Source organism: Ipomoea triloba, chromosome 6 (assembly GCF_003576645.1).
Source record: "Ipomoea triloba cultivar NCNSP0323 chromosome 6, ASM357664v1".
NCBI classification, from domain to species: domain Eukaryota; kingdom Viridiplantae; phylum Streptophyta; class Magnoliopsida; order Solanales; family Convolvulaceae; genus Ipomoea; species Ipomoea triloba.
The window spans coordinates 11,444,743-11,470,941 of NC_044921.1; the positions used below are offsets into that span (position 1 = coordinate 11,444,743).

Sequence of the window (26,199 nt, forward strand, 5' to 3'; positions counted from 1 at the left end):
TCTCTCTTTGAACGTAGAATTTAGAAAAAGTGATTGATGCTTCCGTTGTACATGTATGAATTTTCTTGATAGATTCGACCTCGAATCTTATAAGCATTGTCTTCGATCCATGATATCACTTGAAATGAGTCACTATAATACTTTCCTCTATCAATTCGAATTCTTCTTGGGCTTTCTTGTTTCTTCCACCAATGATGCTTTAAGTATCTAGTGATGGGCCTTGTGATGAGCACGCTATGGACCCTTATTGAATTCCATGTGTGTTGATTCCTATTATTAATCAAAGGAAAAAGAGTACAACTAATGGTCTTCGAGACCCAATCTTTAGGATTGATTAAAGTAAATGTCATTCCCCTTGAAGATAACAATCTTTATAAGCCTACACGTTTTAATATAAAATATTTTTCCAAAAATGAGTGTAGAAAGGGATTTTATGAACAAATCTGCTAGATTGTCACCAGAGCGAACATTCTGTATAATAATCTTATGACTCTTTTGGAGCTCACGTGGATTGAATCTTGGCGCTATATATTTTATCAAAAAATTCTTAAACATACTCATTTATCATTTGTGCAACAAAAGTTTTATTGTCCTCATATAGGACAATGGGGTAAAATATAGTATAACCAGTTTGGAACTTAACATCATGGGGATTAAACAAAATAGCTAGTACCCACGTAGCCCATCAAAACCATATCTTGGTTTCTCGCATAAATGCTAAAATCTTTTATAACTCAAAGATGCTGGAGGATATGTTAAACATTTTTCCTATATTTCATTGTAGAAGGAGCACTAAATGTTGCTAGTAATTTCATTGTAGGACGTAGGTACAGTGTTAGGCTTGTTGCGATTATAGAACTTTTGGTCCTAAAGTAGTGCTCCAACTACAAGGAAGTAATGGATTTTTTTTGTCTTTAAAGTATCCTCATTATCCTCTTCAAGTCTAAACAATTCCTTCTATACATCAAGAGATTATTGGACAACCGTTAACATGATAAGTACATGCTACTTATTGATACAAAACATGTCAAAAATATTTTTCAAGATAAACTAACTAGTGTAAAAACTTTATTCAAGGAGATACTCGATATGCAAGTCGAGATGATACTTGATTATCCAAGTCTTTCATTTCAAACTCCGTCTTTAGACATGAGCTAATATCATCAAGTTCTTTATGCATTTGAGTCGTATTTATACTATCAACAAAGACTGAAATAATAAATAAAAACTCCATTAGCAACTCTTTAATGAGCACATAATGACACATATTATCTGCATAATCCTTCTTTATGAGATAGAAATATACTCAATAAAGTATCAACTACTTCAGGTCATATAAAGACCTTTTGTAGTTTAATACTTTACATGTTGCGATTTTCACTTTATCTCATTTTATGAATTTTAAATTCATCAAGGATTTTTCAAATAAATATAGTGTCTAATGACCCATAAGTATGTGGTCATAACGTTCATCAACTACATATCTAAATTCATTATTCATTGCCTATGATATTATGTAGCGGAACTTAATGCCATCTATTATGGGAGAGTATATTTGATCAAAACCAATTATGGGTCTATGCGTGAACCCTTGGGCTACAAAACTCGCTTTATATTACACCACCTCATTATTCTTATTTCTCTTTCGTATAAATACTCATTTGTAACCTACAAGGTTAGCATTCAATGGTGTACGTGTTATAATACATTTATTTTAGCGAGTTGAACTATGCCTTAATTGCTCCTAAAGTTTATATATTAATTAGTCAAGGCACTTCTAGCGCTTGATTCTAAATTCGAATTGTCATATAATACGAGCAATTGTAAAGACAATTTCTATTGTTGACAACTATAACATTTTTCATGAACTTTTCCCATATTTATAAAATTTCATGGCAATATCTAAGTCAACTAGATTCTAGTCATTTCCTAGAGATATTCAGATCTGGTCGTCCCGCATCCCAATATTATAATTATTTGGTATACTGATAAGTGTCTGAATGCACTTATTTCCATTAGCTATTTCATTTCAATTTGGTCTATCTCATGTTTATATTTTTTGAATTTGGTACTTAATTCCTTATAATTTGGTTTGTAGGAATTTCTAAACAAGAATGGTAAAATAGGACAATTAACGACATGTTGGAGTGTTTCGGCCATAAATTCTTCATACGATGTTCAAATGGAATGATTCAAGTGTCTTTGAAAAGCTAATGAAGTTCTCTACAACTTTTGTGTTGAACACTTTTGGAGATTCCGGATACATTGATATCAGAAAATTAGAACATTCGGACGTGTCCTGAGACTTGCAACATGCTAATAGTATAGTGTTTTGATCATATCTCTCACATACAATGTCTAATTGAGGTGATTAAAGTTGCTATGGAAAGACAAGAGAGTACCCTACAAGTCTCATGTTTAAAGTTTTCTCAAAGTTGGAGCAGAATATGTTCAAAATTGAGTCCAAAGTCTGGCGCACCAAGCGACAGGGCGATGACACGCCCCATGTCGCTTTGACATCTTTTCTTACGTATTCTGGCATGGACATGACACACCTCGTGTCATGGCCGTGTCGCATTCTACTTAGGATGTGGGAATGCACTATTTAAATTCATTTTTGAGGACTTTTAAACCCTAGACTTCAAGAAACGTTTCATGACACTTTTGGGAGTTTCAACCACTCTTTGGAAGACATCTCTACATTTTTGGGAAGTTTGGAATAAAGATTTCTTCACCAATTAAAGGGGTTTCCTATGCTTTTCAATTCTTTTATTGTTTCTTTAATTTCTTTTGTGTTTGCCTCTATTTTTAGAGGATAAACGCTTTAGTACTTGGGTTTATGGTGAACCCTAGATTGAGACCATGTTCTTAATTATTCTTGTTAATTTATGATTGTTTATCCTTAGATTCAATTGTGTTTCTTGATTGTTCTTGAATCAATAATTACATGCTTATTATATTCTTGATTGGTGCATGATATTTGAGATAGAGATATCCTTAGGTCATGTAGATCCCACACAATTGGAAGGAGCGGAATGCAACCCTAGAGATAGGATGTCATCAATCCTCTATAGATCCACACAATTAGGAGTGGAATGCAACCCTAGAGATAGGATTGATACAGAACACTTTTTGGATTTTTGGGTTGAGAATGAAGTTGAGGGGGAGGGAGGCATATTGCTCGAAATGGATGAATGCGAATCTTTAGAATATATGGTGATGGAATTGAGCTTAAGAGAGTTTTTTCAACAGTCATTACTTGATGAAATATATTGAAAGTAAAGTGAATAGGGAAAAGGGAGCCCTCTTTCCTAAATCCCTCAGTGCATTTTCATGGAAGTTACTGTCGAGCTAGGGACGTTAAATCAAGCATTTCCTAGGAAGCAAACCAACTTTTCTACTTCTTTTGATTATTTCAAATGTTTTGTACCCTAGACTTTTAAACACGTTTTGAGATATTTTTTAGGACTTTTGAACCCTAGACTTCAAAAAATGTTCTAAGACACTTTTGGGGGCTTCAACCACTCTTTGGAAGACATCTCTACATGTTGGGGAAACTTGAAATCAAGATTTCTTCATTGATTAAATAGGTTTTCCTATATTCTTCATTTCTTTTATCATTTTTTAAAATCCTTTTGTGTTTGCATCCATGTTTAGAGGCTAAACGCTTTAGTACTTGGATTTATGGTGCACCCTAGATTGAGACCATGTTCTTAATTGTTCTTGTTAATTTGTGATTGTTTATCCTTAGATTCAATTGTATTTCTTGATTGTTTTTGAATCAATAATTGCATGCTTATTAGATTCTTGATCGGTGCATGTAATACCCCAATTTTCAACTCTTACATTTATTACAAATCAGTATTCATATGCTGCGGAAGCTTACATCTTATCAGCAGAAAACTGGGTGCTACCGCCACACCTAGAGTGAATTCTATCACCTCTTTGACAAACTCCACTCTAAGTGTACAAGCTAAACTTACAACATTAGCAACAATCCCTGTCTACATCAAAGAGTAGACCCCAACCTCAACTTCCATCCTATTCAGAGCTCATCGGGCTACAGGAACCCACCCTATATAACATCTGTTAACAGAAAACACATTGAAGTGTAGTTAGCACGACGGCTAAGTAAGGATATCCATGGGTTATTCAAAACTAAATAAAAGTTTTGTAAAAATTGTTACATAGGAAACCCTATACCTTACTCATCGGCAAAGATTCTACCTGCAACAGTTATAAATAGCAACTTGCATACATTATGAGCAAAATTCAATAACGTCTCATATCATTTTCCCTCTTGACAAGGTCATTTGGTAATCATTTACATACCCAATAATATATTGTTAAACAATTAAGCATACTAGTAAGTAGTAGAAAACATAAATCACACATCTTTCTTGTAATCACCTTAGTAGAAAAACCTTTCCCTCATAATGAACTTGTAATCACCTTAGTAGAAAAACCTTTCCCTCATAATGAAATTGTAATCACCTTAGTAGAAAAACCTTTCCCTCATAATGAAATTCTCATCACTTTAGTAGAAAAACCTTTCCCTCATAATGAAATTCTCATCACTTTTCAAGAAAAACCTTTCCCTCATAATGAAATTCTCATCACTTTTCACTCTTCAAAGAGTGAGATCACCCACAACCTTTGGGTACTTAATTACTTGTCACATATTTCTTTCCCGTAGCTACGGCGTAACTACATTCACATTTCAAAATTCCTCTTAGTTCTAGATAGAAAGTGTGAGGCCTTTGGAGTCCTTTCTCCACTTTTGACCACTTGGATCGTTGAACTCGGGTTCAGTGGTCATCGCCCGGTCTAATACTGATCCCCTGGACTTATAGGAGCGTTGGAATGATTCCTAGCTAGCCTCACTACGTTCATAAGAACGACACCTACCCGAACATAGAGTGACTATACTTAAGTGTGCACACCCCCGTAGGAGTACCTTTTCCTTCCGGGTGATATAGTACTCGGCGAATAGACTTCGCCCACAGTATGATTGATCATACACATAATTACCATGCGGAATAGGCACTTTAAGCTCATCTTTATTCCGTGGTTAACAAGATCCTTCACCACTTTTACTAGAACTAAGGTTTGAAAACATTTTTCTACTCTTTCCCTTTCTTTGCATTGAAAATACTTTGGACATACTTGGGTCAATCCCAATACTCGGAAATTAATTCTCCTTTTAACCCAATTCAAAAATTCTCCTTTTCTTTTGCAAAACATTTGGATGATCCACTAACATCCTTTCACAAAAGTAATTCAAGTGTAACAATTCTACACTTTCCACCCCACATTTATCACATAAGTCTCATATTTGACACATACATCTCAATGCATATAACATATACATTTCCCAACTTCAACCTAGGCATAACACATAACATATATTTATTCTTTACAAGCACACAATGCTACTTCTTATACTATTTATAAGTTCACACATATGTAACACTTCCTACATAACACATATGCCTAACTACATAGTATTATTCTTCTCACTAACCACATATATAATTATGGGTTATACATACCATATCCTATACACAAAATGTGACATTTTACCATGTATATATACATAATAAAACATTTTATTAATACATACATACCCATATATGTACATATTCATACGGTTTAAATACACACACATCACACGTATATTTATATATATATATATACATATACGGCTTTCATATATATACATAATACACACATATATATATACTATACTACACGTACATACACACAAATATGCACACAATATATATATAAATATATATATATATATATATATATATTACACTACACGTACATACATTACATACTTAATATAATATACATAGTATGCTTAACTTAAGTATTTAGGCACATTAACAACCACCTCATACCAACACAACATTTTGTACATATGTCTTATGAAAGATACAATTACATATATATACATACATCATGTACACAAAAATTCTACCTAGAACTCATCATATTTCAACCAAGCTATCAATTATCTAGTTTCAAACAACCTCAACCAATTAAAGGGATTCCTTACCTCAACCGGGTTTCTAATTCCGTAAAAAATCCTTGTAGATGATTTTCCCCAATTCAGCTTAAAACCCTAGAATTCCATCAACAACATAACACATGATTTTAAGAAATCTTAACTTAGATTCATGTTCTAGGATGAAAAATAAAGCTATTTACCGAATAAAATTGAAGTTTTACCGAATAGTTTGAGAGATCTATGAAGAACTTGGCTATGGAAGCTAGCTTTAATGGAGGAAAAATGGTGAAGATCACTCTCTCTCTCTCTCACGAAATTGATGGATGAAGAAATGAAATGGAAGAAATGAAACTTCTTCCTTCCTAACATATATATATATATACACGTAATATAATAATAATAATAATAATAATAATAATAATAATAATAAAATATGTGGAATGCTTATCCATTCATATATATATAATAATAAAATATGGATGAAGAAATGTGGTAGAGAAAGTGACACTTGTCAAAATCTTGTGGTTCCAAAAATAATAATCTTCCAACTTATCAGTTGTGGTCCAAACAGATAAAGTTTCGGTGGAAAATAATTTAAACAGGAATAATTTTGAAACCAAAAAATTTATCCCAGACTAAACCTAAAAATTGGGCTAGGTTCGGTACACCGCGAAATTTCGCGATGTACGATCAAAAATAAATTTTTGCTGCTATGGGCTAATTTAATTAAATAGGAAATTCCAGAATAATAGTATGGTGTCTAAAAATCCATTTCCTAAGACAAACGGGTCCGAATACTAGTCCTAAATTTTTTACGGTTCGTGACCGGGACGTACGATCGCAGCTTAATAACAACTATACTCACTTATAAAAATTCTTTTGAAATATCTAAAGATCATAACTTATGAATGTCAACGCCTTAGGATAAAATAATAATGTTAGGAAAATACGGGGTATTACAGTGCATGATATTTGAGATAGAGATATCCTTAGGTCATGTAGATCCCACACAATTGGAATGAGTGGAATGCAACATAGAGATAGGATGACATCAATCCTCTGTGTTTGAGTGAAATCGTTCAATAGAACTCACAAATCTTGAATGCAATCCTTAGAGAAGGTTTTGATTCAAAAGGGATTATGGTAAATCAACCTAGGATTTTTTTTTTGAATACGGTTAATCAACCTAGGATTAGTTGTTAATACTCTTGAGAAAAGTATTAGCATAAATTAGGAGGTATTGCGGTCTTTGTTATAAAAGATTGTTATTAGCATGTTTATTTATGGTCAATGATATCCTAGGGGATCCATAGATCCAAGTACCCTTTCCTCATTAATTGATTTTCTCAAACCTCATTGGCTTTGTTTCCTTGTCTTAGATTTCATTTATTACTTTATTTATTTATTTTTCATTTTCCCCAAACTTTATTACACATTTTACCAAAGGCTACATAATAAAACAATAGGCAGTACTAGTACTTGTGGTCCCTGTGGATACAACACTCGGTACTCAATTTTCTATACTAAAAAATAATAGGTGCACTTTCCTAATCGGATTTATATAGTTGCAATTCGAGTGTCATATACCTATAAGTTTACTGGGTTTTTCACCTTTTGGACGAACTTCTTTAGAACATAATTCTCTAAGAGATTTCAAGAGTAACAAAGTTAAGTTAAGAGATTCTCCACACTTGTGGTGTCAAGGAGCATCGGTAGATATATTTAGTCCAAGTTGGGGAATGTATATGAGACCTAGTCATTTTTTTATCTAGTAAATGTGTTTGGCAGATTATTTGCTACAAGTTAAAAATTGATTATCTTTTGAACTTCCAGTTGAGTCTAACTAGTACGTGGATTTAAATATTGAAGATCTTTTCATTCCATGAAATTTCTCAGTATTCCATTAAATTTAGGCTCATATCTCTCCTTAATGTCGTGAAATGATATTCATGAAGTATGCATTCAACATATCTATTGAACCCTATAATGGGCTCTAGGTATTTAGACAATAGATGGAGGTTTATAACAAACATGTATACCTAGTTTCATTTGATAGCCCCTTGAGATACGCTATGATGATGATACATGAAAATGAACTACACACTAAGAATAGAAACGTAGATGGGAAAATGTTTCATTCTAAACCACATACTTGGTATTAAGGGAATAATCATGATATGCAGTTGGTCCGATTTAGATTAAAAAAAAAAAACTGCAGTATGTCAAATTGGATGCCCCTAAAACAAAACATATTATTTAGAAATTTCTCTTCACACATGCTTTATAAGATACTCATGTGAATAAAGAATGCTACTATTTGACATATATATGATGTCTAACAATATTAGTAAAAATATGATTCATTATATTTTGTCTAAGTTAACCCATTTGCTCACGCCATAATTTAAAAGAATTTTGGGTCTTTAAATTTTAAAAGGCATCGCAACATAATGAGAACTTAGAAGTATATGCAATTTTCTAATAGTGACATATATTACCAGATCGAGAAAGCATACTCATTAAATGAATTATTAGAGTACTCAACAATCTTATAAAATGTTAAATGCCAAGTAGAAGTATAGATGGTGCGACCATTCAAGAATTCTAAAATCCATCTCCTCAACTTATGAGAGGTCATCGTCATCAAATATTCATAACTTGTTTGTATCAGACAAACTAGCATGATGTGATTCACTTCTAACTTTCAAACACATAAATTTAAAATAACTATATCATTCATCACGTCATGACATGATTATAAAATATTTTTGGTAGGATATATAGCACTAAAGATAGAAGTTTAAGACTTCATTCAAGAGTCATGAGTCATTAGTCATCCAAAGATTAATCTCCATTTGAGATCTTCTACACCTTATTGGAAAAATATTTTAATGACCAAGCACATTATCAAACAAGGAAATACACAACAACTCATAGAGTGTATTCCGGTAAAGAATAAGTCTTTGATGTTTCCTTCAAAACTCAATGGTACTCAAAATACTTAGCATAATTTTCATGTACTATTACTAGAGTACAAGGTGGCTAACCTAGAAGACAACGAGGCTCACACTACTTAGTATGGTTTTGTCATGTACTACTACTGAAATACAAGATGACAAATCTTGAAGGCTGATGGAGTTATTTATTATTTTTCTCTTTGCAATCTCCTGCTTATGAAGTTTCACTTGTGAAGTAATACTATATTCTACTGGTCATATCCTAAAATCTCGAATTTGATTAAGGGAGGATTATAATAATTTTTATCGTAGCAATCCTTCTAGGGTTAACATAAAATTTGCAGATCCTTTTTAGATCAAATATTCATCATCGAGGTTTTTGTCTAAGAGGTGACATAGGAAAAACCAGAGCTCTCAAAATTGGGGACTATCATTTTGTTTAAATCTCATCCAAGATCTGAGATAAGTTTCAATTGTGATTTTAGTGTGTATGTGAATTTCTAATACAACTGATTAACTTTCTAACTTAAAACAGTTCACTGTAATTATCACAAAAAAATCCTAAATGTATAATCTATCAGTTATTGCAACAGTGAACGATATAGTGCGGAAATTATCATGTAGAAAGTAAGTGACACAGATATTGGTTACATAGTTCATATAACGTGTATCTACGTCTAGGGGACGACCATCAGTGCGTCCAATCCACTATCTCAAACACCAAGTCTTATAGAAGGTTAGAGAAACAATCTCACCCAATGTGATCCACACACAGCCAGTACCCAATCTGTAATGGTTATAGCAGATTGTTGAAGCCGGAGATTTGTGCAATCAGAAGCCCAAGATATCCCTTTTTGGAGAACTGCTCTGTTGTAGTTCGCTACACTGACTCACTCTACACTATTTCATAGCTGCATGGTCTCACATTCACTAATTCAGCATCAGAGTTATCTTCTCAGGTTTCTCTTCATAAAGCTTTAGATCATAAGTCTAGAGAGGAAGATATGTTAGAGTATCCTTTTAGAATATGGAGAGAGTGTTTCAGTGATTCAAATGTCAAGAAGTATTTCGTTGTAGTGTCTCACGTTTCTTGAATCAACTCTCTCTTTAAATAGACTTTCTAACTAAGGTAGACAAGTAATCTCAAAGATATTTCCATAAAGAAGATTACTATCTTACCCTTTGAGGTGTAACAAGAAATAATGACTTTCTTGTAAAGTCACCTCATATGCTGTAACTACTCAATAAGATAATCCCGGATAGGTCGGTGTAGTCCAACGGCTAGTTCCCAAAAGCTCTAGCGTAATGTCTGCTCGATCAAGTCTTCACTCAGTACACTGACAAACACTAAGACTTAACCTATCTAATTTTTCCATAATAATTCAGCCAATTACAAGTTGGGATTTTATGACATTTAAACACTAACAAACTCCCCCTTTGGCTATTATTTGACAAAACCACTCAATAATACGAAAAACAGTTAATACATTTAACCAGAAATACCAAATTAAAGCAATTACATAACCAGAAATATAAAGTCCTTTCCAAAGGACAATTAGTTTAAGAACATAACATTACAGACCCAAAAGACCAAAACATTTAAACCAGTGTGGTTTGTAAGAAGTAACCAATAAAAATGTCCAAATAAAATACCACTAAAACCAAGTAAGTTACCAAGTTACCACCCCCCCTAATATAAAATACCACTAACATAGTATGTTTGACATACAAACTGGCCAGTGGCCACACTGCCAGTTAATTTAACATAGTACTCACCCCTACTGCAGACATACAATACTACCAATTACCAAAGTTACAAAGTTCATTAAGTCATAACACATTCAATAATAAAAAGAAAAACCAAAGTGAATAAGTGATAACACAATCTAAGTTTCTAATTCAATTCAACAGAATCAAGTCATCGTTGATCACGGTTCAATCTTCAATCTTCAACTCTACTTGTTTCCAAAATTTAATCAAAAGTGAGTATATGATGTTGAGATATTATAATTTATATATAATAAATTAATATAAACAATTAGTAACTTACACTGTCAATTATCTTCTTCTTGACTCTTGTTCTTCTAATCAATCACGGGATCCAAACTCATATTTGACATATCTAAATCATATCAAATTACAAACATTAAATAAAGAAAGAACAATAAGAAAAATATAATAATTAAGATAAAGAAATGACTTTGATACTAACCCATGTCAAGTTTATACATCTCTCCAACATCATGGTCAACTAAATCAGTCATTGAAATGAGATTTTCTTCACGTAAGCAATCTTGAGTGCACACAAGAGCTTGTATAATTTTAGGAGTTAATGAACTCCTATAAGTATCAAGCACACGACCACCTGTGCTAAATGCAGATTCATATGCTACGGTGGATACATAAACTGCCAATACATCACGAGCCATGCATGAAAGAATGGAAAATCTATAAGCATTTTATTTCTACCACCGGAGAATATCAAATTCACCGCCACTAGTTTGAGTATCAAGCTCTTCATTGATGTATTTATCCAATTTAATTTTCTGCTCCCCACGTTCAATTTCAACCAAATACTTTTGAAAGTTAGTTTCAATGTTTAGAACATTATGTAGACTATGCAGTTCATCTTCACAATCCTCATTAATGGCACTCAATGGTTGAGAAAAATTGCTACCCTCACCTTGTGAAACTTTCACCAACTCATGGTATCCATTAAACAACTGACTGGTCACTTCTCTAAGTTTAAAACACAACACCGAAGCTTGATCAATTGAATACATTCTCTTAAAACAAAAATCGACAAAGACATATTTCCTTCTAGGGTCAAGAATAGTTGCAACATAAAGTAGCATATTCATTTTCTCAACATTCCCCCAATATTTGTCAAATTTCTCCTTCATTTTATTTTTCCATAGCACTAAATTGACGGTCAGAACTCTTTATCCAATCACGCAAAGTACAATAATACAATTCACAAATTTTAGGAAAGTAAGCATTACAAGTCACATATGTAGTACTATAAACTTTCAATGTGAAGTCATAGAACCGTTGCAAAAACTTACTCATCTTCATAACATTTTTCAATCCTCATGATCGGGTGTGCCATCATTCAACACAAGTTCATGCTTATAATTGTGGTCAATCTCTTCAGATCTCTCAAATGCTCTTTCAAATTTTTGAGCGGCCTCTAACATCAAGTAGGTAGAATTCCACATAGTGCTACAATCCATGCTCAACAAAGATTTAGATTGAATTTTTTTCAATTGTACACATTCTTTAAACCTATGCAATATAGCCGGTGATTTACTCACATACCTTACCGGAGTCACCGCAAATCTAACACGAGCAATTGATCCATTCACTTCCTTCAACCCTTCCATGACAACCAAATTAGTTATGTGTGCAACACATCTCATATGAATGAATTTTCCCTTTAAAATAGTTCCATTTACATTATTCAATTTCTTTCTCAAGTATGTAGTAGACACATCATTTGAACTAGCATTATCCACGGTAATTGTGGAAACCTTGTCTATTGCCCAATCACGCAAACATTTTTCAATCATCTTGCCAATATCTTCACCTTTATGACTACTAATTGGACAAAAATTAATTGTTCTCTTTTGCAATCTCCAATTATTGTTAATAAAGTGACAAGTAAGACACATATAATTTTCCCTTTGCAATGATGTCCAAGCGTTTGTGGTAAGTGATACCCTAAGTGAAGACAATTGCATTAACTTAGAAAACTTTTGTTTTTCCTCCAAATACATAGCATAAAAATCACTAGCAATAGTCCATCGTGATGGAACCTTAAACCTAGGATAAGCAATAGACAAGCATTTTCTAAAAGACTAAAACCCTTAAACTCAACAAACTGAAGGGTATTTCATGATTTATAATCATTTCGACAATGCTCTTCCTAAGTGCCTCGACACTATACTTTGCACAACCTAGTGATCCTTCCCCTTCACTTGATGGGACAAGCAATTTAGTTTGGCTAGGGTCACTACTAGCACAAGGCATTTTCGGACAGCTTCTAACATGAGCTTTTAGTGAACTAGTGCCATTCATTTTAGGATCAGCAAACATTTCTTTCACAATAATTCCATTTCGCTAACACTTGTCGTTACTAATTCTAGTAAAATGATCCCATACCTCAAATCTTGGTCGGCTAATCTTTCTTATTTTGATTTTCTTCATCATTATACTCAGTTTCAACAGTTAGTGCAATCTTTGGCTCTTTTTCAACTGTATCATGAATATGCATTGATCTCATTGTTGACATCTATAATTAAAAAAAAAAATACTAAAATTGAAACTAAACAGTGAATAAACTAAAAACTGAAACTAAGTAGTAAGTACACTGTTAATAAACTAACTTAATAAACTATCTTATTCTTTCATTACTGTGTACTTAATAAACTAAAAACCTAAAACTTCCTAAAACTTTCAATTCTGTCATTAGTAGTATCTGTCCATAACTACATTAGTGTGTACTTAATACTTAATAAACTGAAATAAAAATTAAAAATGACCTTGAATAGCTTATTGAAATTGTGTGTTAACTTTGTTTATAATAGCAAATGAATTCTTTATTTCTATTTAATAATAACATCATGGGCATTTTGAACTTTATATTACTTAATCCCTTTCAATTCACATGTATACCAAACATTGGAATTGAATTTTCCAATAATTTTATTCTTGCAAACCAAATACTAGAATTTAAACTCCCACTTTTGCAATTCATTTTCCACCTAATTCCTTCCCTCGTTACTCCATTAGTGTAGTTTCTAAATATATAAATTTTGTATATTAATAATAAACTTAATTTTATGAAAAGTTGGATTAAAACTAACTTCAATCAAGTCTCGTTAACCGGACCAAACACATAAAATGTGACGGAGGGAGTAGTATTATTTTTGCTTTATTTTATTGACAACGTCGATTAGTAAAAAATCAACGTTAATTAGGTGACGTGGTACTTTTCTTGTTGTAGTAGTAGTGTGGTCACATTATAGTAAAATATTACGGAATAATAAATATTCTAACACGAGTGTCATGAAATTTGTTAGGGAACTTGTTTTTTAGTTCGGGGAGATCCCCAATGACCTAAATGATTTATTCTTGGCTCTTGTCCACAGGTTCAGAATAGGGAGCCGGTGACTCAGTCGAGGCTGATTAGTCTCTATAACATGAGTTGTGATGATGAATTTTGTGAAAATGGTTCTACTCCTAGGTCACGAGACCTAAGCATGTTAGGTGAACTTGGCTTTCTTGGCTAAGCTAGGATGGAAGCTTCTCATGGAGAGGGATAAACTGTTGATGAGAAGCTCTGGGAAGCAAATACATGCATGCCTATTAGGAAGCTATAGGCTGCGGTGGGATATTCTGATGTGTGGCAAGGAATTTCCAAAATATAATTGTTTTATTTGGGTTTGTCCAAAGGTATCCCTCCCGCATGGGTATGGAGATGGGACTGGCCAAATGGTTTGCTCCATTCACATGGGTGGGGTAAAATATAATTGTTTTTGACAATATTTACTTCTGGTAATACAACCCAAAAGAATAGTAAGTAAACAAACATAAAGAATAACAACTTGTCAGATTCAACTCCACATAAAAGATCATAACATGTAACCACCATAGTAGTTATTTTTACATCAGAGTCCCCTTTACTTGGCCGGCAAAGCTGGCTGCTTGTAAAGGCCTGCTGCCTTGATGCCTCAGATAAACTCGAGGGTTGATAAGCTTCAACCCTTAAAAACGCCAGAAGGATCTGCATTTTGCACTATCCAAGGATGCTCAAGTACCTTGAACAGTGGCAGGCGCTGTGAAGAATCTTTGACTAGCATCTGCCATAAAAAAATTGATACAGAAAAACACTGAATGAAGCTGGTTTTTGAAGTATAAATACGTAAAAGAAGTGGTTTCCGAAGAGTTAGAAGTTTACCTGACTAATGAGGTCTTTTGCAGCTGATGAAACTATGGGTTTGGGGGGGAATTTCAGATCAACTTGCAATATCCTGTGTTCATAGACCACATTAGTATTTGTAAATCTCAATAGTTGGTTCTTCTTTCTTTTTCAGTTTACCACAAAGTACTGTGAAGACGCACCAGAAAGGGATTATTCATGTCACTTAAAATATAACCCTGAACCCCAACTTTTTTTTTTTTCATTTAATTACCTTCTGTATGTGTCCGAGTGTTCCTTTGCTTCAAACGGAGGCACCCCATAGAGGAACTCATAGCAAAGGACGCCAAGGCTCCATATGTCTACATTTGCATCGTGCTCTACACTCTCCACTGTAAGTTTAAATGATTAGTTGTAAACCTTAAAACTGGGTACCGCAAAACTCATCTTAGATTTCAACTGAGCAGTCGGGAAAGTAAAAAATTAGAATGCATTAATTCTGGCATGGCTGAACTTCTATCATCAGTTCAGAGTAACATGGAGAGGAAAATCACATGAGTTGTTAAACTATATACATAACATACTAACCCAACTCAGGAGGTAAATAATACTACATGTGGCACACTCAAGAATATTTATGATCAATTCGAAGTAACATGGTGAACATGAATTGTTAAACAATCTATATGCTTACCCATCTCAGGAGGTAAATAATCAAGAGTGCCACACATAGTCCGTCTGCGATTGAATGTGTGCACTGACCAACCAAAGTCAGCAATTTTAAGTTCACCCTGACATGAACAAGGATTGCAATCAATTAAAAGAACTAAAAACAGAACATGACAAAGAGTGTAAAAATTAGGAAAAATATGTAACTGACCTGAGCACCAACCAAAAGGTTTTCAGGTTTGATATCTCTATGTATCACATGTTTTCCATGACAGTATATGAGGGCTCGAGCCAATGATGCAACATACTGTCAGAGGCATTAGAAATATCATTTAGAGAACATCAACACTGTAAATGTTTAAAATGAACTATATCAAGTACTTACAGTAGCAGCACGCCTTTCACTAAAATATTTGCATTTCTGCAATTCCTTGTAGAGTTCACCCTTAGCTGCATACTCCAGTATCAAATACACTCGTTTCTGCAATATCAAGTGTATAAGTTTGACCATATTTTCTCTGTCTTCACAAATTAAATAAACAACAATACTGCCATGAAATGTATAGTTTACCTGATCATAAAAGTAGCCATAAAGTCGCAGTATATTTGGATGCCTAAGGTGGCTTTGTATCTCAACTTCACGACGAAGTTGATGCTCAACCTGAGATTGTTTCAGCTGGCTCTTGAACAGAACTTTTAGTGCCACAATATGATTGCTCTGTATTAACAAGATAATACATTGTCAAAAATTGGAAGTCTTTCCCAAAAATTCATGGTGACAGCTAATGAGCTTCTATAGAGCATAAATATTAACTCAAACTATATGAAAGTTAAGAGAAATTCATGAAATTCAATTTGTCATGGCAGGGGGAAGTTTGACTTCATTTTCACTTTCACATATAAGAATGGTAACCTCAGATGAAAACCATGTTCAAGATGTACCAGAGCCAAACAAACAAACACATCTTAAATCTGAAAGTCAAGAGAAATTCGTGAAATTCAATTTGTCAGGGCAGGGGGGAAGATGTTTGACTTCATTTCCACTTTCACATATAAGAATGGTAACCTCAGATGAAAACCATGTTCAAGATGTAGCAGACCCAAACAAACACATCTTAAATCTGAAAGTAAATGAAGGCAACATATTCTAGTAGACAGGTAAAAAATGCTAGTTTACCCTCTTCTCCCTAGCTAGATACACGTGACCAAACTTTCCTCTCCCAAGGGGCTTTCCAATGTCAAAATCATTGAGAGTCCACCTCTTTTTCTCCTCACCTTTGCCTTCGTATGAAGAAGCCTGTAAAAAATAATTATCAGCATATCATACAACCCAATGAGATAAGAACACAATAAACTAACTTAGTGACTTACAGCAACAAAACTTAAACTTTGTAGTCTCTTTTAGTAGGCTAAAATGGAAAGTGAAATTTCAGAAATTCCGCAGCATTTTTAATTTTATTACATACACACACACCCTGAGAATCCATCCTGATTGACTCAAAGCCCTGAATACTAAATTTATTTATTACATTTCAAATACAAAATCCTCAAAGCAGCAGGTTCAGCAATGAATAACTAATCTCATAAATAATCACAAAAATGCTCAATGATTCCACAAAGGACACAAATATGAATTTCCTCCTGCTAACGCACAGTTCTAAGGACACCAACAATCAAGTTCAATAATCACTTATGAAACGAAAGAATAAACCCTAATTTCGAAAGAAAACCTAGGTAGATTCCCGGAATTCCTATAAATCCCTTAAAGCTCGCGGCTGCGAAATTCAATTCATGACTTATAATTGAACTGGTCCTAAAACACAAAGAAGAAAAAAGGAATTGTACCTTTTGTTGATGTTCCAGTTGCGTCCCAGCTGCGATCTCCATCTCTAGGGAGGGTTTTCGTTTTTAGGGGACGAGAGGAAGAAGAGAAAAGCGAGGAGAAGAAAGAAATTTCCGTGAATTGTTTGAGAATTGAGAGATTTGAATTTTAGAGAGACGGAGAGTGGTTTATTTATTTCTTTTTTCTTTTTCTTTTTCTTTTTATTTTTAAATTATTCCCAACGGTCGAATATCTTCGACAATCCACGTGGATCAATAGCGCCGAAGCCGGTTTTCGAATTATTTGACGACTTTGAGACTTTTATTTTTATTTTTATTATTTTTCTTTCCACCTGGAAGATGAGGGGAGCGTTATTTAGATGTGGGACTGGGCCCAGCATTAAATTGTAAAATATTAGAGCATTCCTAATAAAGATCTAGTCTTTGTGTTCAATTGAGTTATCAATTATCATTATCTGCATCCTATTAGATGTTTTGTTGAGTTGGGATGTGGGATCTTTTGATATTGGATTTTAACATTTTGGAAAGAATAATAAATGGTTATTTCAATTTTCAAAAAAATAAGCTGTTCTTTTACGATTTTTAAGAAAAAGATTGTCAACATGGAGGAGAGAAGTGAGGAAGGAGAAGCACAAAATTCATCCCGTAAATTCAAGATTTTTTCAGAGATGTGGGACCCACATCTCTATTACACGACATGTAGGGGTGGAATAGGCCAAGCCTGCTAGAGGTGTCTATGTCCGGGTCTAATTAAAGTCTAGTTAGGCTAGCTTGTTTAGTAAAAAAGTTAAGTTTAAGTCAATTTTAAAAGCTTATTAAACTAAACAAATCAGGTCAATATATACCAAGTTTGGCCTTCGGGCCTACAAGCCTGACATATATATATATATATATATGATAGAGTTCAAGTGTGGACGCGTCTTAGCGTGTGAACGGTGCGACCTCATCACTATGTATACAGATATACACTACTGAGTGTTAGAAAATGCATCACACAAATATGCACCGTTAGGTACACATCACCAAAAAACGCACCACTAAGTATGAAAATATATATCACACAGTGTTTGGAAATGCACAATTAGGGGCAGGGGAGTTATTGTGCATTATTTTGGGTGTGTGGTGTGTTTTTTGGTGTTTTTGTGTATTTTCATGTGGTGCGTTTTCTAACATTGAGTGGTGCATTTTATAACATTGAGTGGTGTGTCCGCACTGTTCACACGTTAAGACGCGTCCACAGTTGAGCAGATATATATATATATATATATATATATATATATATATATATATATATATATATACTATTTTATACTTAATATATATTTTTATATTTACAATATAACACCAAGTATATATAATTACCAAACTCTAACTCCCTCAACTTCTAAAATCTCATTCTAAATTATGATTCAATTATAAACATTGCTGCTAATCCTGTTGTAAGTATTCTTATTGTTTAACTTTTTTATTAAGTGTTCTTACTGTCATAATATTAATGAAATGTCGCAACTTAATTATGTGAGTTGATTGCTTATTATTTATGATATTATATAGGATAACAAATAATAATACAATTGAATTTATTTCTAAAAAGTTAACGAGCATGCTTAAGTTGTGACTTATTTTATTTTATTTTATATTTTAATGTTATTATGTTTATATTGTGGTGATATACTTATGTAATTATGTATTAAGGATATTTCTTAAATTATTTAGATATACTTATTAAAGTTTTTAAAAAATTTTAACATGTGAGCTTTAAATAGGCCCAAAATAGGACTTACTTTGAAGCCTTTTTAATGCCCTAAATATTAAACAGACTTTTAAAAAGGCTCCAGGCCAGGCCAGGCCAATTGTAGGCTCAGGCTTGAACTTAACAAAATGCCTACATACATGCTCAAGCTCAGGCCTAGGCTTTAGATTTCTGTAACAGGTCCAAACCTAATTTTTTAAAGCTCGGCTCGGCTCGATCTATTTTCACCCCTAACCACATGTGACAGCCATGCATGATTGTTACACCTGTGCCCAACGAGCGCATCGCGTGCACTGCACGCGCTCGCTGGGCGCGTTATAGCCTGTAAATTTTTATTTTTATTTTTTAAATTAGGTTTGTTTTATTTTTTTTTTCTCTTCCATCCCATATTCCCTTTCCTAATCACATTTACAAATACTACAAAAAAACTCTACTATTACGGATGCTCTAATAGTTATGTTTTTTTTTTTTTTTTTTGTGGTTTTTGAAGAGTTTTCGTAAGTGCAATTAGGAAGAGAATATGAGCGGGAAGAGAAAAAAGAGAGAAAAAAAAGAGAAAAAAAAGAGACAAAAAAAAACAATATTTGGCCGCATGTGACGCGCTCGCTGAGCGCATTTGTGCCTGCCACACGAGGCTTTGCGGTTGAAATTGGTCTGCTGTGGGTCTCACTTTCTGCAAAAAACCATCTCTTGCAGATGAAACTCTTCTCATCTCGTTTTTCCTTATCTCTCCTCTATGTCTGCACTTTTACCATAAAAACCGCGAATAATCCACAGATGTGAATGTTCTTATACCATGGACTCGGGTTCACCTTGCAATATGGACCCGGCACAATTTACATACTGAACAATTTAACTTGTAAACATTTAGTTAAGAACATTCAGTATATAAATTATAAATAATCAATATGTAAATGGTGTATTTTGAACTTAAATTCACATTTCAATGTAGATTCAAGTCCACAGAATAATTTGCCTAAGTTGTTCCACCATGGACGGTGGGACCACCATTGAGCTATTCAAGGTTGGGTAACAAATTATAGGGCTATTAACTGGAATAGGTAAAAAACAATTGGAGTTAACAAAAAATGGATATTTTTTTTAAAAATCTTAGACATATTTAGGTAAAATTTTATTGGGCAACATAGGGTATAGTTGAGTGGAAGAAACTCATCTATTATGGACTTGGTCAAGAGTTTAATCTTTGACTTTGGGTATGGACCGTGGAAACTCTGGGTTATACAAAAAAATAAAAATTGTTGGACAAATTACTGTGTGGACCATGGTTCACACAATGTTGTATGGATCATAACAAAAAAAACATTTTTAATATATTAAAAGTACATTATTCATGTATTGAATGTACATTATACGGAGTATAAAATAAGTACTTTCAATATTCAAATAATATACTTTCCATGAATACAATATACATTTTTAACATATTAAAAATACATTATTTGTATACTAATTACTAAATGTAAATTATTTGATAATATAATCTAACACCGGCTGTGTAGACTGATTGATTTTATTGGGACTTGACACATATCAGCACTTTGGTATGGTGAAAATTTTAATAAAATACTCCGTACTACTTATTATTTGGATAGCACATAACAATACAATACAATACAATGGGTTGATACTATACATGCAGATAACGGCTAAAATCCTGAAGACAATTCTCATTTCTAAGTTTTGCGAGTGCTCTACTTTCTACTCTTCTAATCCACTCTTTGCTAACACCAAAAAGCCTCCCAATCTCCTCGAGCGACTTGCGTGGAATATTTCCAAGACCAAACCTGAAGATCAATATCTGCCGCTCTATAGGCATCAAATCTTTGAGAAGTAAATACATTTTATTTACCATGTACTCTCTCATCACAGCTTCTTCTGGACTCATTGTTGATGTATCTGAGGTAAACTCCTGCCAAACAAGGGCTGCCTAGTCAATTTTTGCCAATTTTCTTACATACATGCTTCTCATGAATCTTACATTATTGTTATTTCAAGCATGCCAATGACCTATGGCTTAGTTGGCTAAGCAAGGCCTACTAGCCTTAGAGCACCCATACCAGTACAAGTTTTTTGGTGGTTTTTGTCATACCATGTAAGATGTAAGAAAGAGAGCAAGGAGGAGAGAGGAAGCAAATTAAAAAAAAAAAAAAAAAAAAAAACAAAACAAAACAAAACAAAAATTAAAAATCACAAAAAATCACTTTTCCCACACTAGTTTTTCAACCCACCTTTGGTTTTTTGGTCTGAAAATAACCAAATAAAATCCATAAGTGTGAATGCTCTTATAAACCAATCATTATACCATGGACCAGGGTTCACAGTGCATTGTGAATCCTAGTTTGTGTGTGTCTTATATTGTGAATTTGAGTATGAATTCTGTACCTGAAACAAATTTGTAATTCTGTCTTATGTTATGAATTTTTGTTTTGTGTTGTAAAATTCTGTGCCTATGAAGACAAATTATGTACCTAAATCAAATTTGAAAAATATGAGTAAATATATAACATGCTATAAATTGCCCTTATAAACCCATATGTTCTCGCGGGCTTACGAAAGCACAACCAGGTGAACACAAAGTAGGCCGAACACGCTCTAATACCATGTTATAATCTAAATATTGGGTTAGGGTCACTCAATTGAGCTATAATGCACAGGTCAAAACAGAATCCAATCAATGAGCCTTATAAATCCATATGTTGTCTCTTATTTTATCAATGTGGACTCTTAATATGTACTAAAAGTGAAAAGAAAGATGTAAGGTTTTCAACCAAATTTTGAGGCCAATTTCCTGATATTTTTAGCTTTCTAAATATTTTCACACTACAGGCCACAATGATCCGCATATCAAGTAACATATTGTGAGACATTTTTCTTTTGAAGGGAGAGAAAACAGAAATTCTGAGCCATACCATGAATTTGACACTGATACAGTCTCCAACTTTCTGATCAACTGAACCCACAACTCTCAGTCGTTTGTTGGCCAATGCAATTCTTTCTGTGGAAAGACCTGTGAACTCTGCAATTATACTTTCACTCAGAAATTTTCCATGGCTGCTACTCAAAGCATTTCGAGCTTTTTGTATTTCATTTATTGATTTACGTAATTTGATCTGCAAGGACAATCATGTTTCAGAGAATGAGACTAAGGTTTGTAATTCCACATGAACTGAAAAAGAGAGAAAACTCACAACGAAGAAAATCACATACAGGAATTCGAATCCCTCTAGCATGCTTTGCTACAGTTCTCGACATTGATCTCCTTATCCAATACTGGGCATAGGTTGAGAATTTGTATCCCCTTGTGTGGTCAAATCTTACAGCACCTTCTAGGACACCCATATTCCCTGCCTGTAGATGATATATGGTTGACATAAAATGAACAACACAAAGGGTGTGTTTCAAACATGGGAATCAAATACTTAGTAATTGGAATGGGTTTCGATGTAAGTATTTTGCATGTTTGGTAGTAGGCTGGAAATCAAAGCAATTGATCCTAATACGATGACCTCCAAAGTACCAATATGAACAAAAAATCAACAAAAAAATATTGAATCATACTTAGGTAATAAGTTTTTTAATTATAGGGATAATCAAATCATATACCTATGTTTTAAAAAGTTGTCAACCAAACAATGTGTATGACTTTCATTCCCATTCCTTGTGTCTACCCCCATGAACCAAACACACCCAAAGTTTAGATCACAGAGATTATTACAATAGGAGAAGATTATTGCAATACAAGACGTCAAGATTATTATCTGTTTGAAGAGTTTCAGAACTCCACATATTCAAGCTAAGTGAATTCCTACATATGATGGAAACTTTTGCATCAATTCTGAATTTCTAATAATAGCTTACACTTGAATCTCAATAGGATAAATATTGGGGATTAAAAATTCTTAGCTGCAACTTTTTAAAGAACTCTTACATAGAAAAAAAAAATCCAATTAATTCAAGCTTGACTAACCTGGATTAGATCATCAAATGCCACACCAAATCCCCTGTAGTTTCTGGCAAGATATATGATTAAGGACCTTGTACTTCTTAGAAGCTCATCCCTACAATACCAACCAAAATGTAAACGCTGCTGCAAGATCTTTTGGCTCAGACCAGCAGCTTTAGCCCAGCCACTTGAGCTAGCTACCCGGCCAGTTTCTTCTTCCAGTACTGACCTTAACCTCTCCAGTTCGGCAACCACCTGTATTATCACAAAGTATAACCATCAAAACCTGCTTTGAATCCAGAAAACTAGAGCAATTTTTTATTTTTTCAAAACTAGAAACAACCTTAATACCAATTGACATTTCTATTTCATTTTTAGCGATATTCTGACGTGTATTTCTAGAATTTCCTAATTTTTTTCCAGAAGATAACTTTGGCTGTCTTGGATCTCCAAATCTTTTTGGCAATAGTTCTACTTTAATGCCTCTGGTATTCTTGGGTTGTCTCTTTCTCCTTGATTCCCTTTCTTGTCTTTTTCCAGAGGAGACAACACTCTTATCCACGTTAACATTCACAAGACCATCCTCCTGAATTTCTTCAATAAGCTCAATTGGCACATCAGTCAAATTGGAGGAAGTCGAAGATTTTAGTGTCCTCTCAAGACAGGTATGGAATAATTCTAGAGCTCCAATCCTTTCTAGTTGCACAAGAATATCTCTTTCCAGTCTAACGCCATCTGAGTCAGCAAAAATATGCTCCAGCATCTCAAGATTTTGCATCAGAAAACCAAAATGTTTTGCTTTGGATGATTCAAGGAATGGCAACTTATCCTCCTGCGCTGACATATCAACATTGTTGCAGGTTCTGGTGTAGAATCCACTTTGAGACCCTCTGCCAATTGCCATCTGTAAACATAAGATAAAACTTCAATTTTCTAAACTGGGAGGATAAGAACAGAGAAAATATGAAGAACTTTTGAGGCATTACTCTATGTCAAAGAAGATGAGAATAGAACCTTCACTGCAGTTACAGAGTCGTCATTTTCACAGTGTTGTGCATCAGATAAGCAAGTCCACACCTTGAGAGGATCATTATGCGAAGCATCATTCTCCCCATTGATAAAAGATGGAGAAGTCCTTAATGAATTGTATAAAGTCTCCCTTCCCTTGACTATTTTATTTGAAATAAAAACAGATAATTAATTGAAAAAAAATCTCATCAGGGTCCTTATTAAGATAATTTTAGGAAAAAAAAAATTAAAACAAGGAGAAAAAAAAAGGAAGACGATTTTTAGATTAGTTTACAAGTAAATTTACTGCTTTGCAAGTTACACGGTTGTACATGGAAAGTGGAAACTGTGTTCATCAGAGCCAATGGTAGGTTTCACTACATTAGGTCAGAAAAAATGCAAGGCAAGTTTTAAAGCTTTCATTATCTTCGTTTATTTACACATCAACTGGAAATGAGAGTTGAGTTCAGGCAACACTGAGAATGCCTATTCTTTGTACATAATGCCGCGTAAAGAAAATAAAGTAGTAGCAAATAATCTAGATGATAGAAACATGTCGATGCATAAACTTGGTTAACTTACAAATGCTAATCCGACATTTTTCCATATGAATGAGGATTCACAACTATGTTTCTGTGATGTAAAGGGCATCTTGCCTAAACTTGGAATTAGAAGGTGAGAGAATTTCCATTTGCATCTATTGGGATAATATCTGAGCATTACAAGGGAAGAATCAGTCAAGTGAAAACAACTAAGAAGAGAAGTAAGTCAATCCCCAGTTTACTAGAAGGTTACCGCACAAAGTTAGGGAGAAATTACGGACAAAAAGGGATGAATACAGTTGTATAAAGCTGCCAAAGAATCAGCTACAGACACTCTCTTTCAGTCTTTCTTGTCTACTTACATACTAGCACTCTCAAGTGATCTTAAGCTCAGTTTACTCTTTATAATAACTCACTTCTATTCAAAGGTTCTGCATCTATGAATTGATATAAACTTCATTTACAATCTTTTCCTCAAATTTATATAACTCAACTCTTTCCTATAAATGAAGGAAATATTGGTTATGTGGATTTGGTGGGGTAAGTATGGTATCCTCTTTACACCCTTCCTAAGTTCTGATCTAATTGAATGCTATAGTCAAAGTTGAGTGATTCACATTACACTAACAAACAATGCTGTCAAAACATAACTATCAACGCCAAGCATCTTGTGGTCTGATGGCATGACTATTACTTTTCATAAGGAAGGTTGCAGGTTAGAATCCCACTTCAGGGTTGGCATAATTGTTATGAATAGGTTTGAGTGTACTAAAAAAAACTATCAACCAAAACAACCTGCAGCCTTTCAAAAGAAAAAAAAAACCAACTGCAGCCATGTAACAACCTTACAACCTATGATATAAAAATGCAGATGAAGATAAACCTTGCCTCATCACTGAATTTGTCCAAATTTTGCACATTTTCCCCACCTCCCCAAACACCCAACAAAACCCCCCTCTTTTTGGCACTTGTGAGTTCAACCTTTAGTCCAAAAAACAATAAATTTATGCATTTAAACTAACAGCATTAACAAGGAACACAAATTTACTGTGTATAACACTTGAGATAAAAACTCACATGAAATTGAAGAAAGCCAATACGATGATGACTTGGTGGAGAAAGGGGGCTGAACTGAGAGACCCCATTTCAGGGGCAGCCTAAACCCCATAACAGAGGACTTCGTTCGGGAGGCAAGAGAGCGGCAAAGCAATGGTGCCCGTTAAAATTGGGTGCCAGAAAAAAGGGTTTGGAATTTGAGACAGGAAAAGGTGCGTATGTAGATCGTTTCAGCTGCCAGCCACAGGTTCGCCATCTAAAAGGGTCAAATTGTCAAGTGCCCAAAGTGGTCAGGGCCCAACCGTTCGTGAACCATCTTTTGTGAATTCTGAGCACGAAGTTTGGTAAACGAAACAAGTTCGACTCTTAATGGGTCGGTCAACTTGGTTCTTCTACAGGTTTTTCTTGTCAGTTTCTTCTTTTTTTTTTTTTTTTTTTTTTTTTTTTTTTTTTTTTTTTTTTTTAAAAAAAA

At 33.8% G+C, this 26,199-nt stretch overlaps 2 protein-coding genes across 3 annotated transcripts; both read right to left on the reverse strand.

The window, feature by feature from the left end:
• Positions 1–14,548: 14,548 nt before the first annotated feature.
• LOC116022896 (serine/threonine-protein kinase Aurora-2) lies at positions 14,549–17,544 on the reverse strand. The gene is made up of 9 exons (XM_031263799.1): positions 17,408–17,544; positions 16,740–16,859; positions 16,134–16,280; positions 15,948–16,043; positions 15,774–15,869; positions 15,588–15,684; positions 15,168–15,285; positions 14,933–15,005; positions 14,549–14,834 (listed from the first exon to the last, which is right to left on the reverse strand). The coding sequence occupies exons 1-9, from the start codon at positions 17,447–17,449 to the stop codon at positions 14,733–14,735; spliced, it is 891 nt and encodes a 296-aa protein (XP_031119659.1). The 5' UTR covers positions 17,450–17,544; the 3' UTR covers positions 14,549–14,732.
• A 3,181-nt stretch (positions 17,545–20,725) lies between these two features.
• Positions 20,726–26,051, reverse strand: LOC116021656 (RNA polymerase sigma factor sigC-like). 2 transcript variants are annotated; one of them, XM_031262116.1, is made up of 8 exons: positions 25,749–26,051; positions 24,712–24,841; positions 24,136–24,290; positions 23,465–24,025; positions 23,146–23,376; positions 22,386–22,526; positions 22,088–22,288; positions 20,726–21,087 (listed from the first exon to the last, which is right to left on the reverse strand). In XM_031262116.1, the coding sequence occupies exons 2-8, from the start codon at positions 24,734–24,736 to the stop codon at positions 20,806–20,808; spliced, it is 1,596 nt and encodes a 531-aa protein (XP_031117976.1). In that variant the 5' UTR covers positions 24,737–24,841; positions 25,749–26,051; the 3' UTR covers positions 20,726–20,805. The 2 variants fall into 2 exon arrangements, with proteins under 2 accessions (XP_031117976.1, XP_031117975.1); XM_031262115.1 differs by lacking the exon at positions 24,712–24,841.
• Positions 26,052–26,199: the final 148 nt, after the last annotated feature.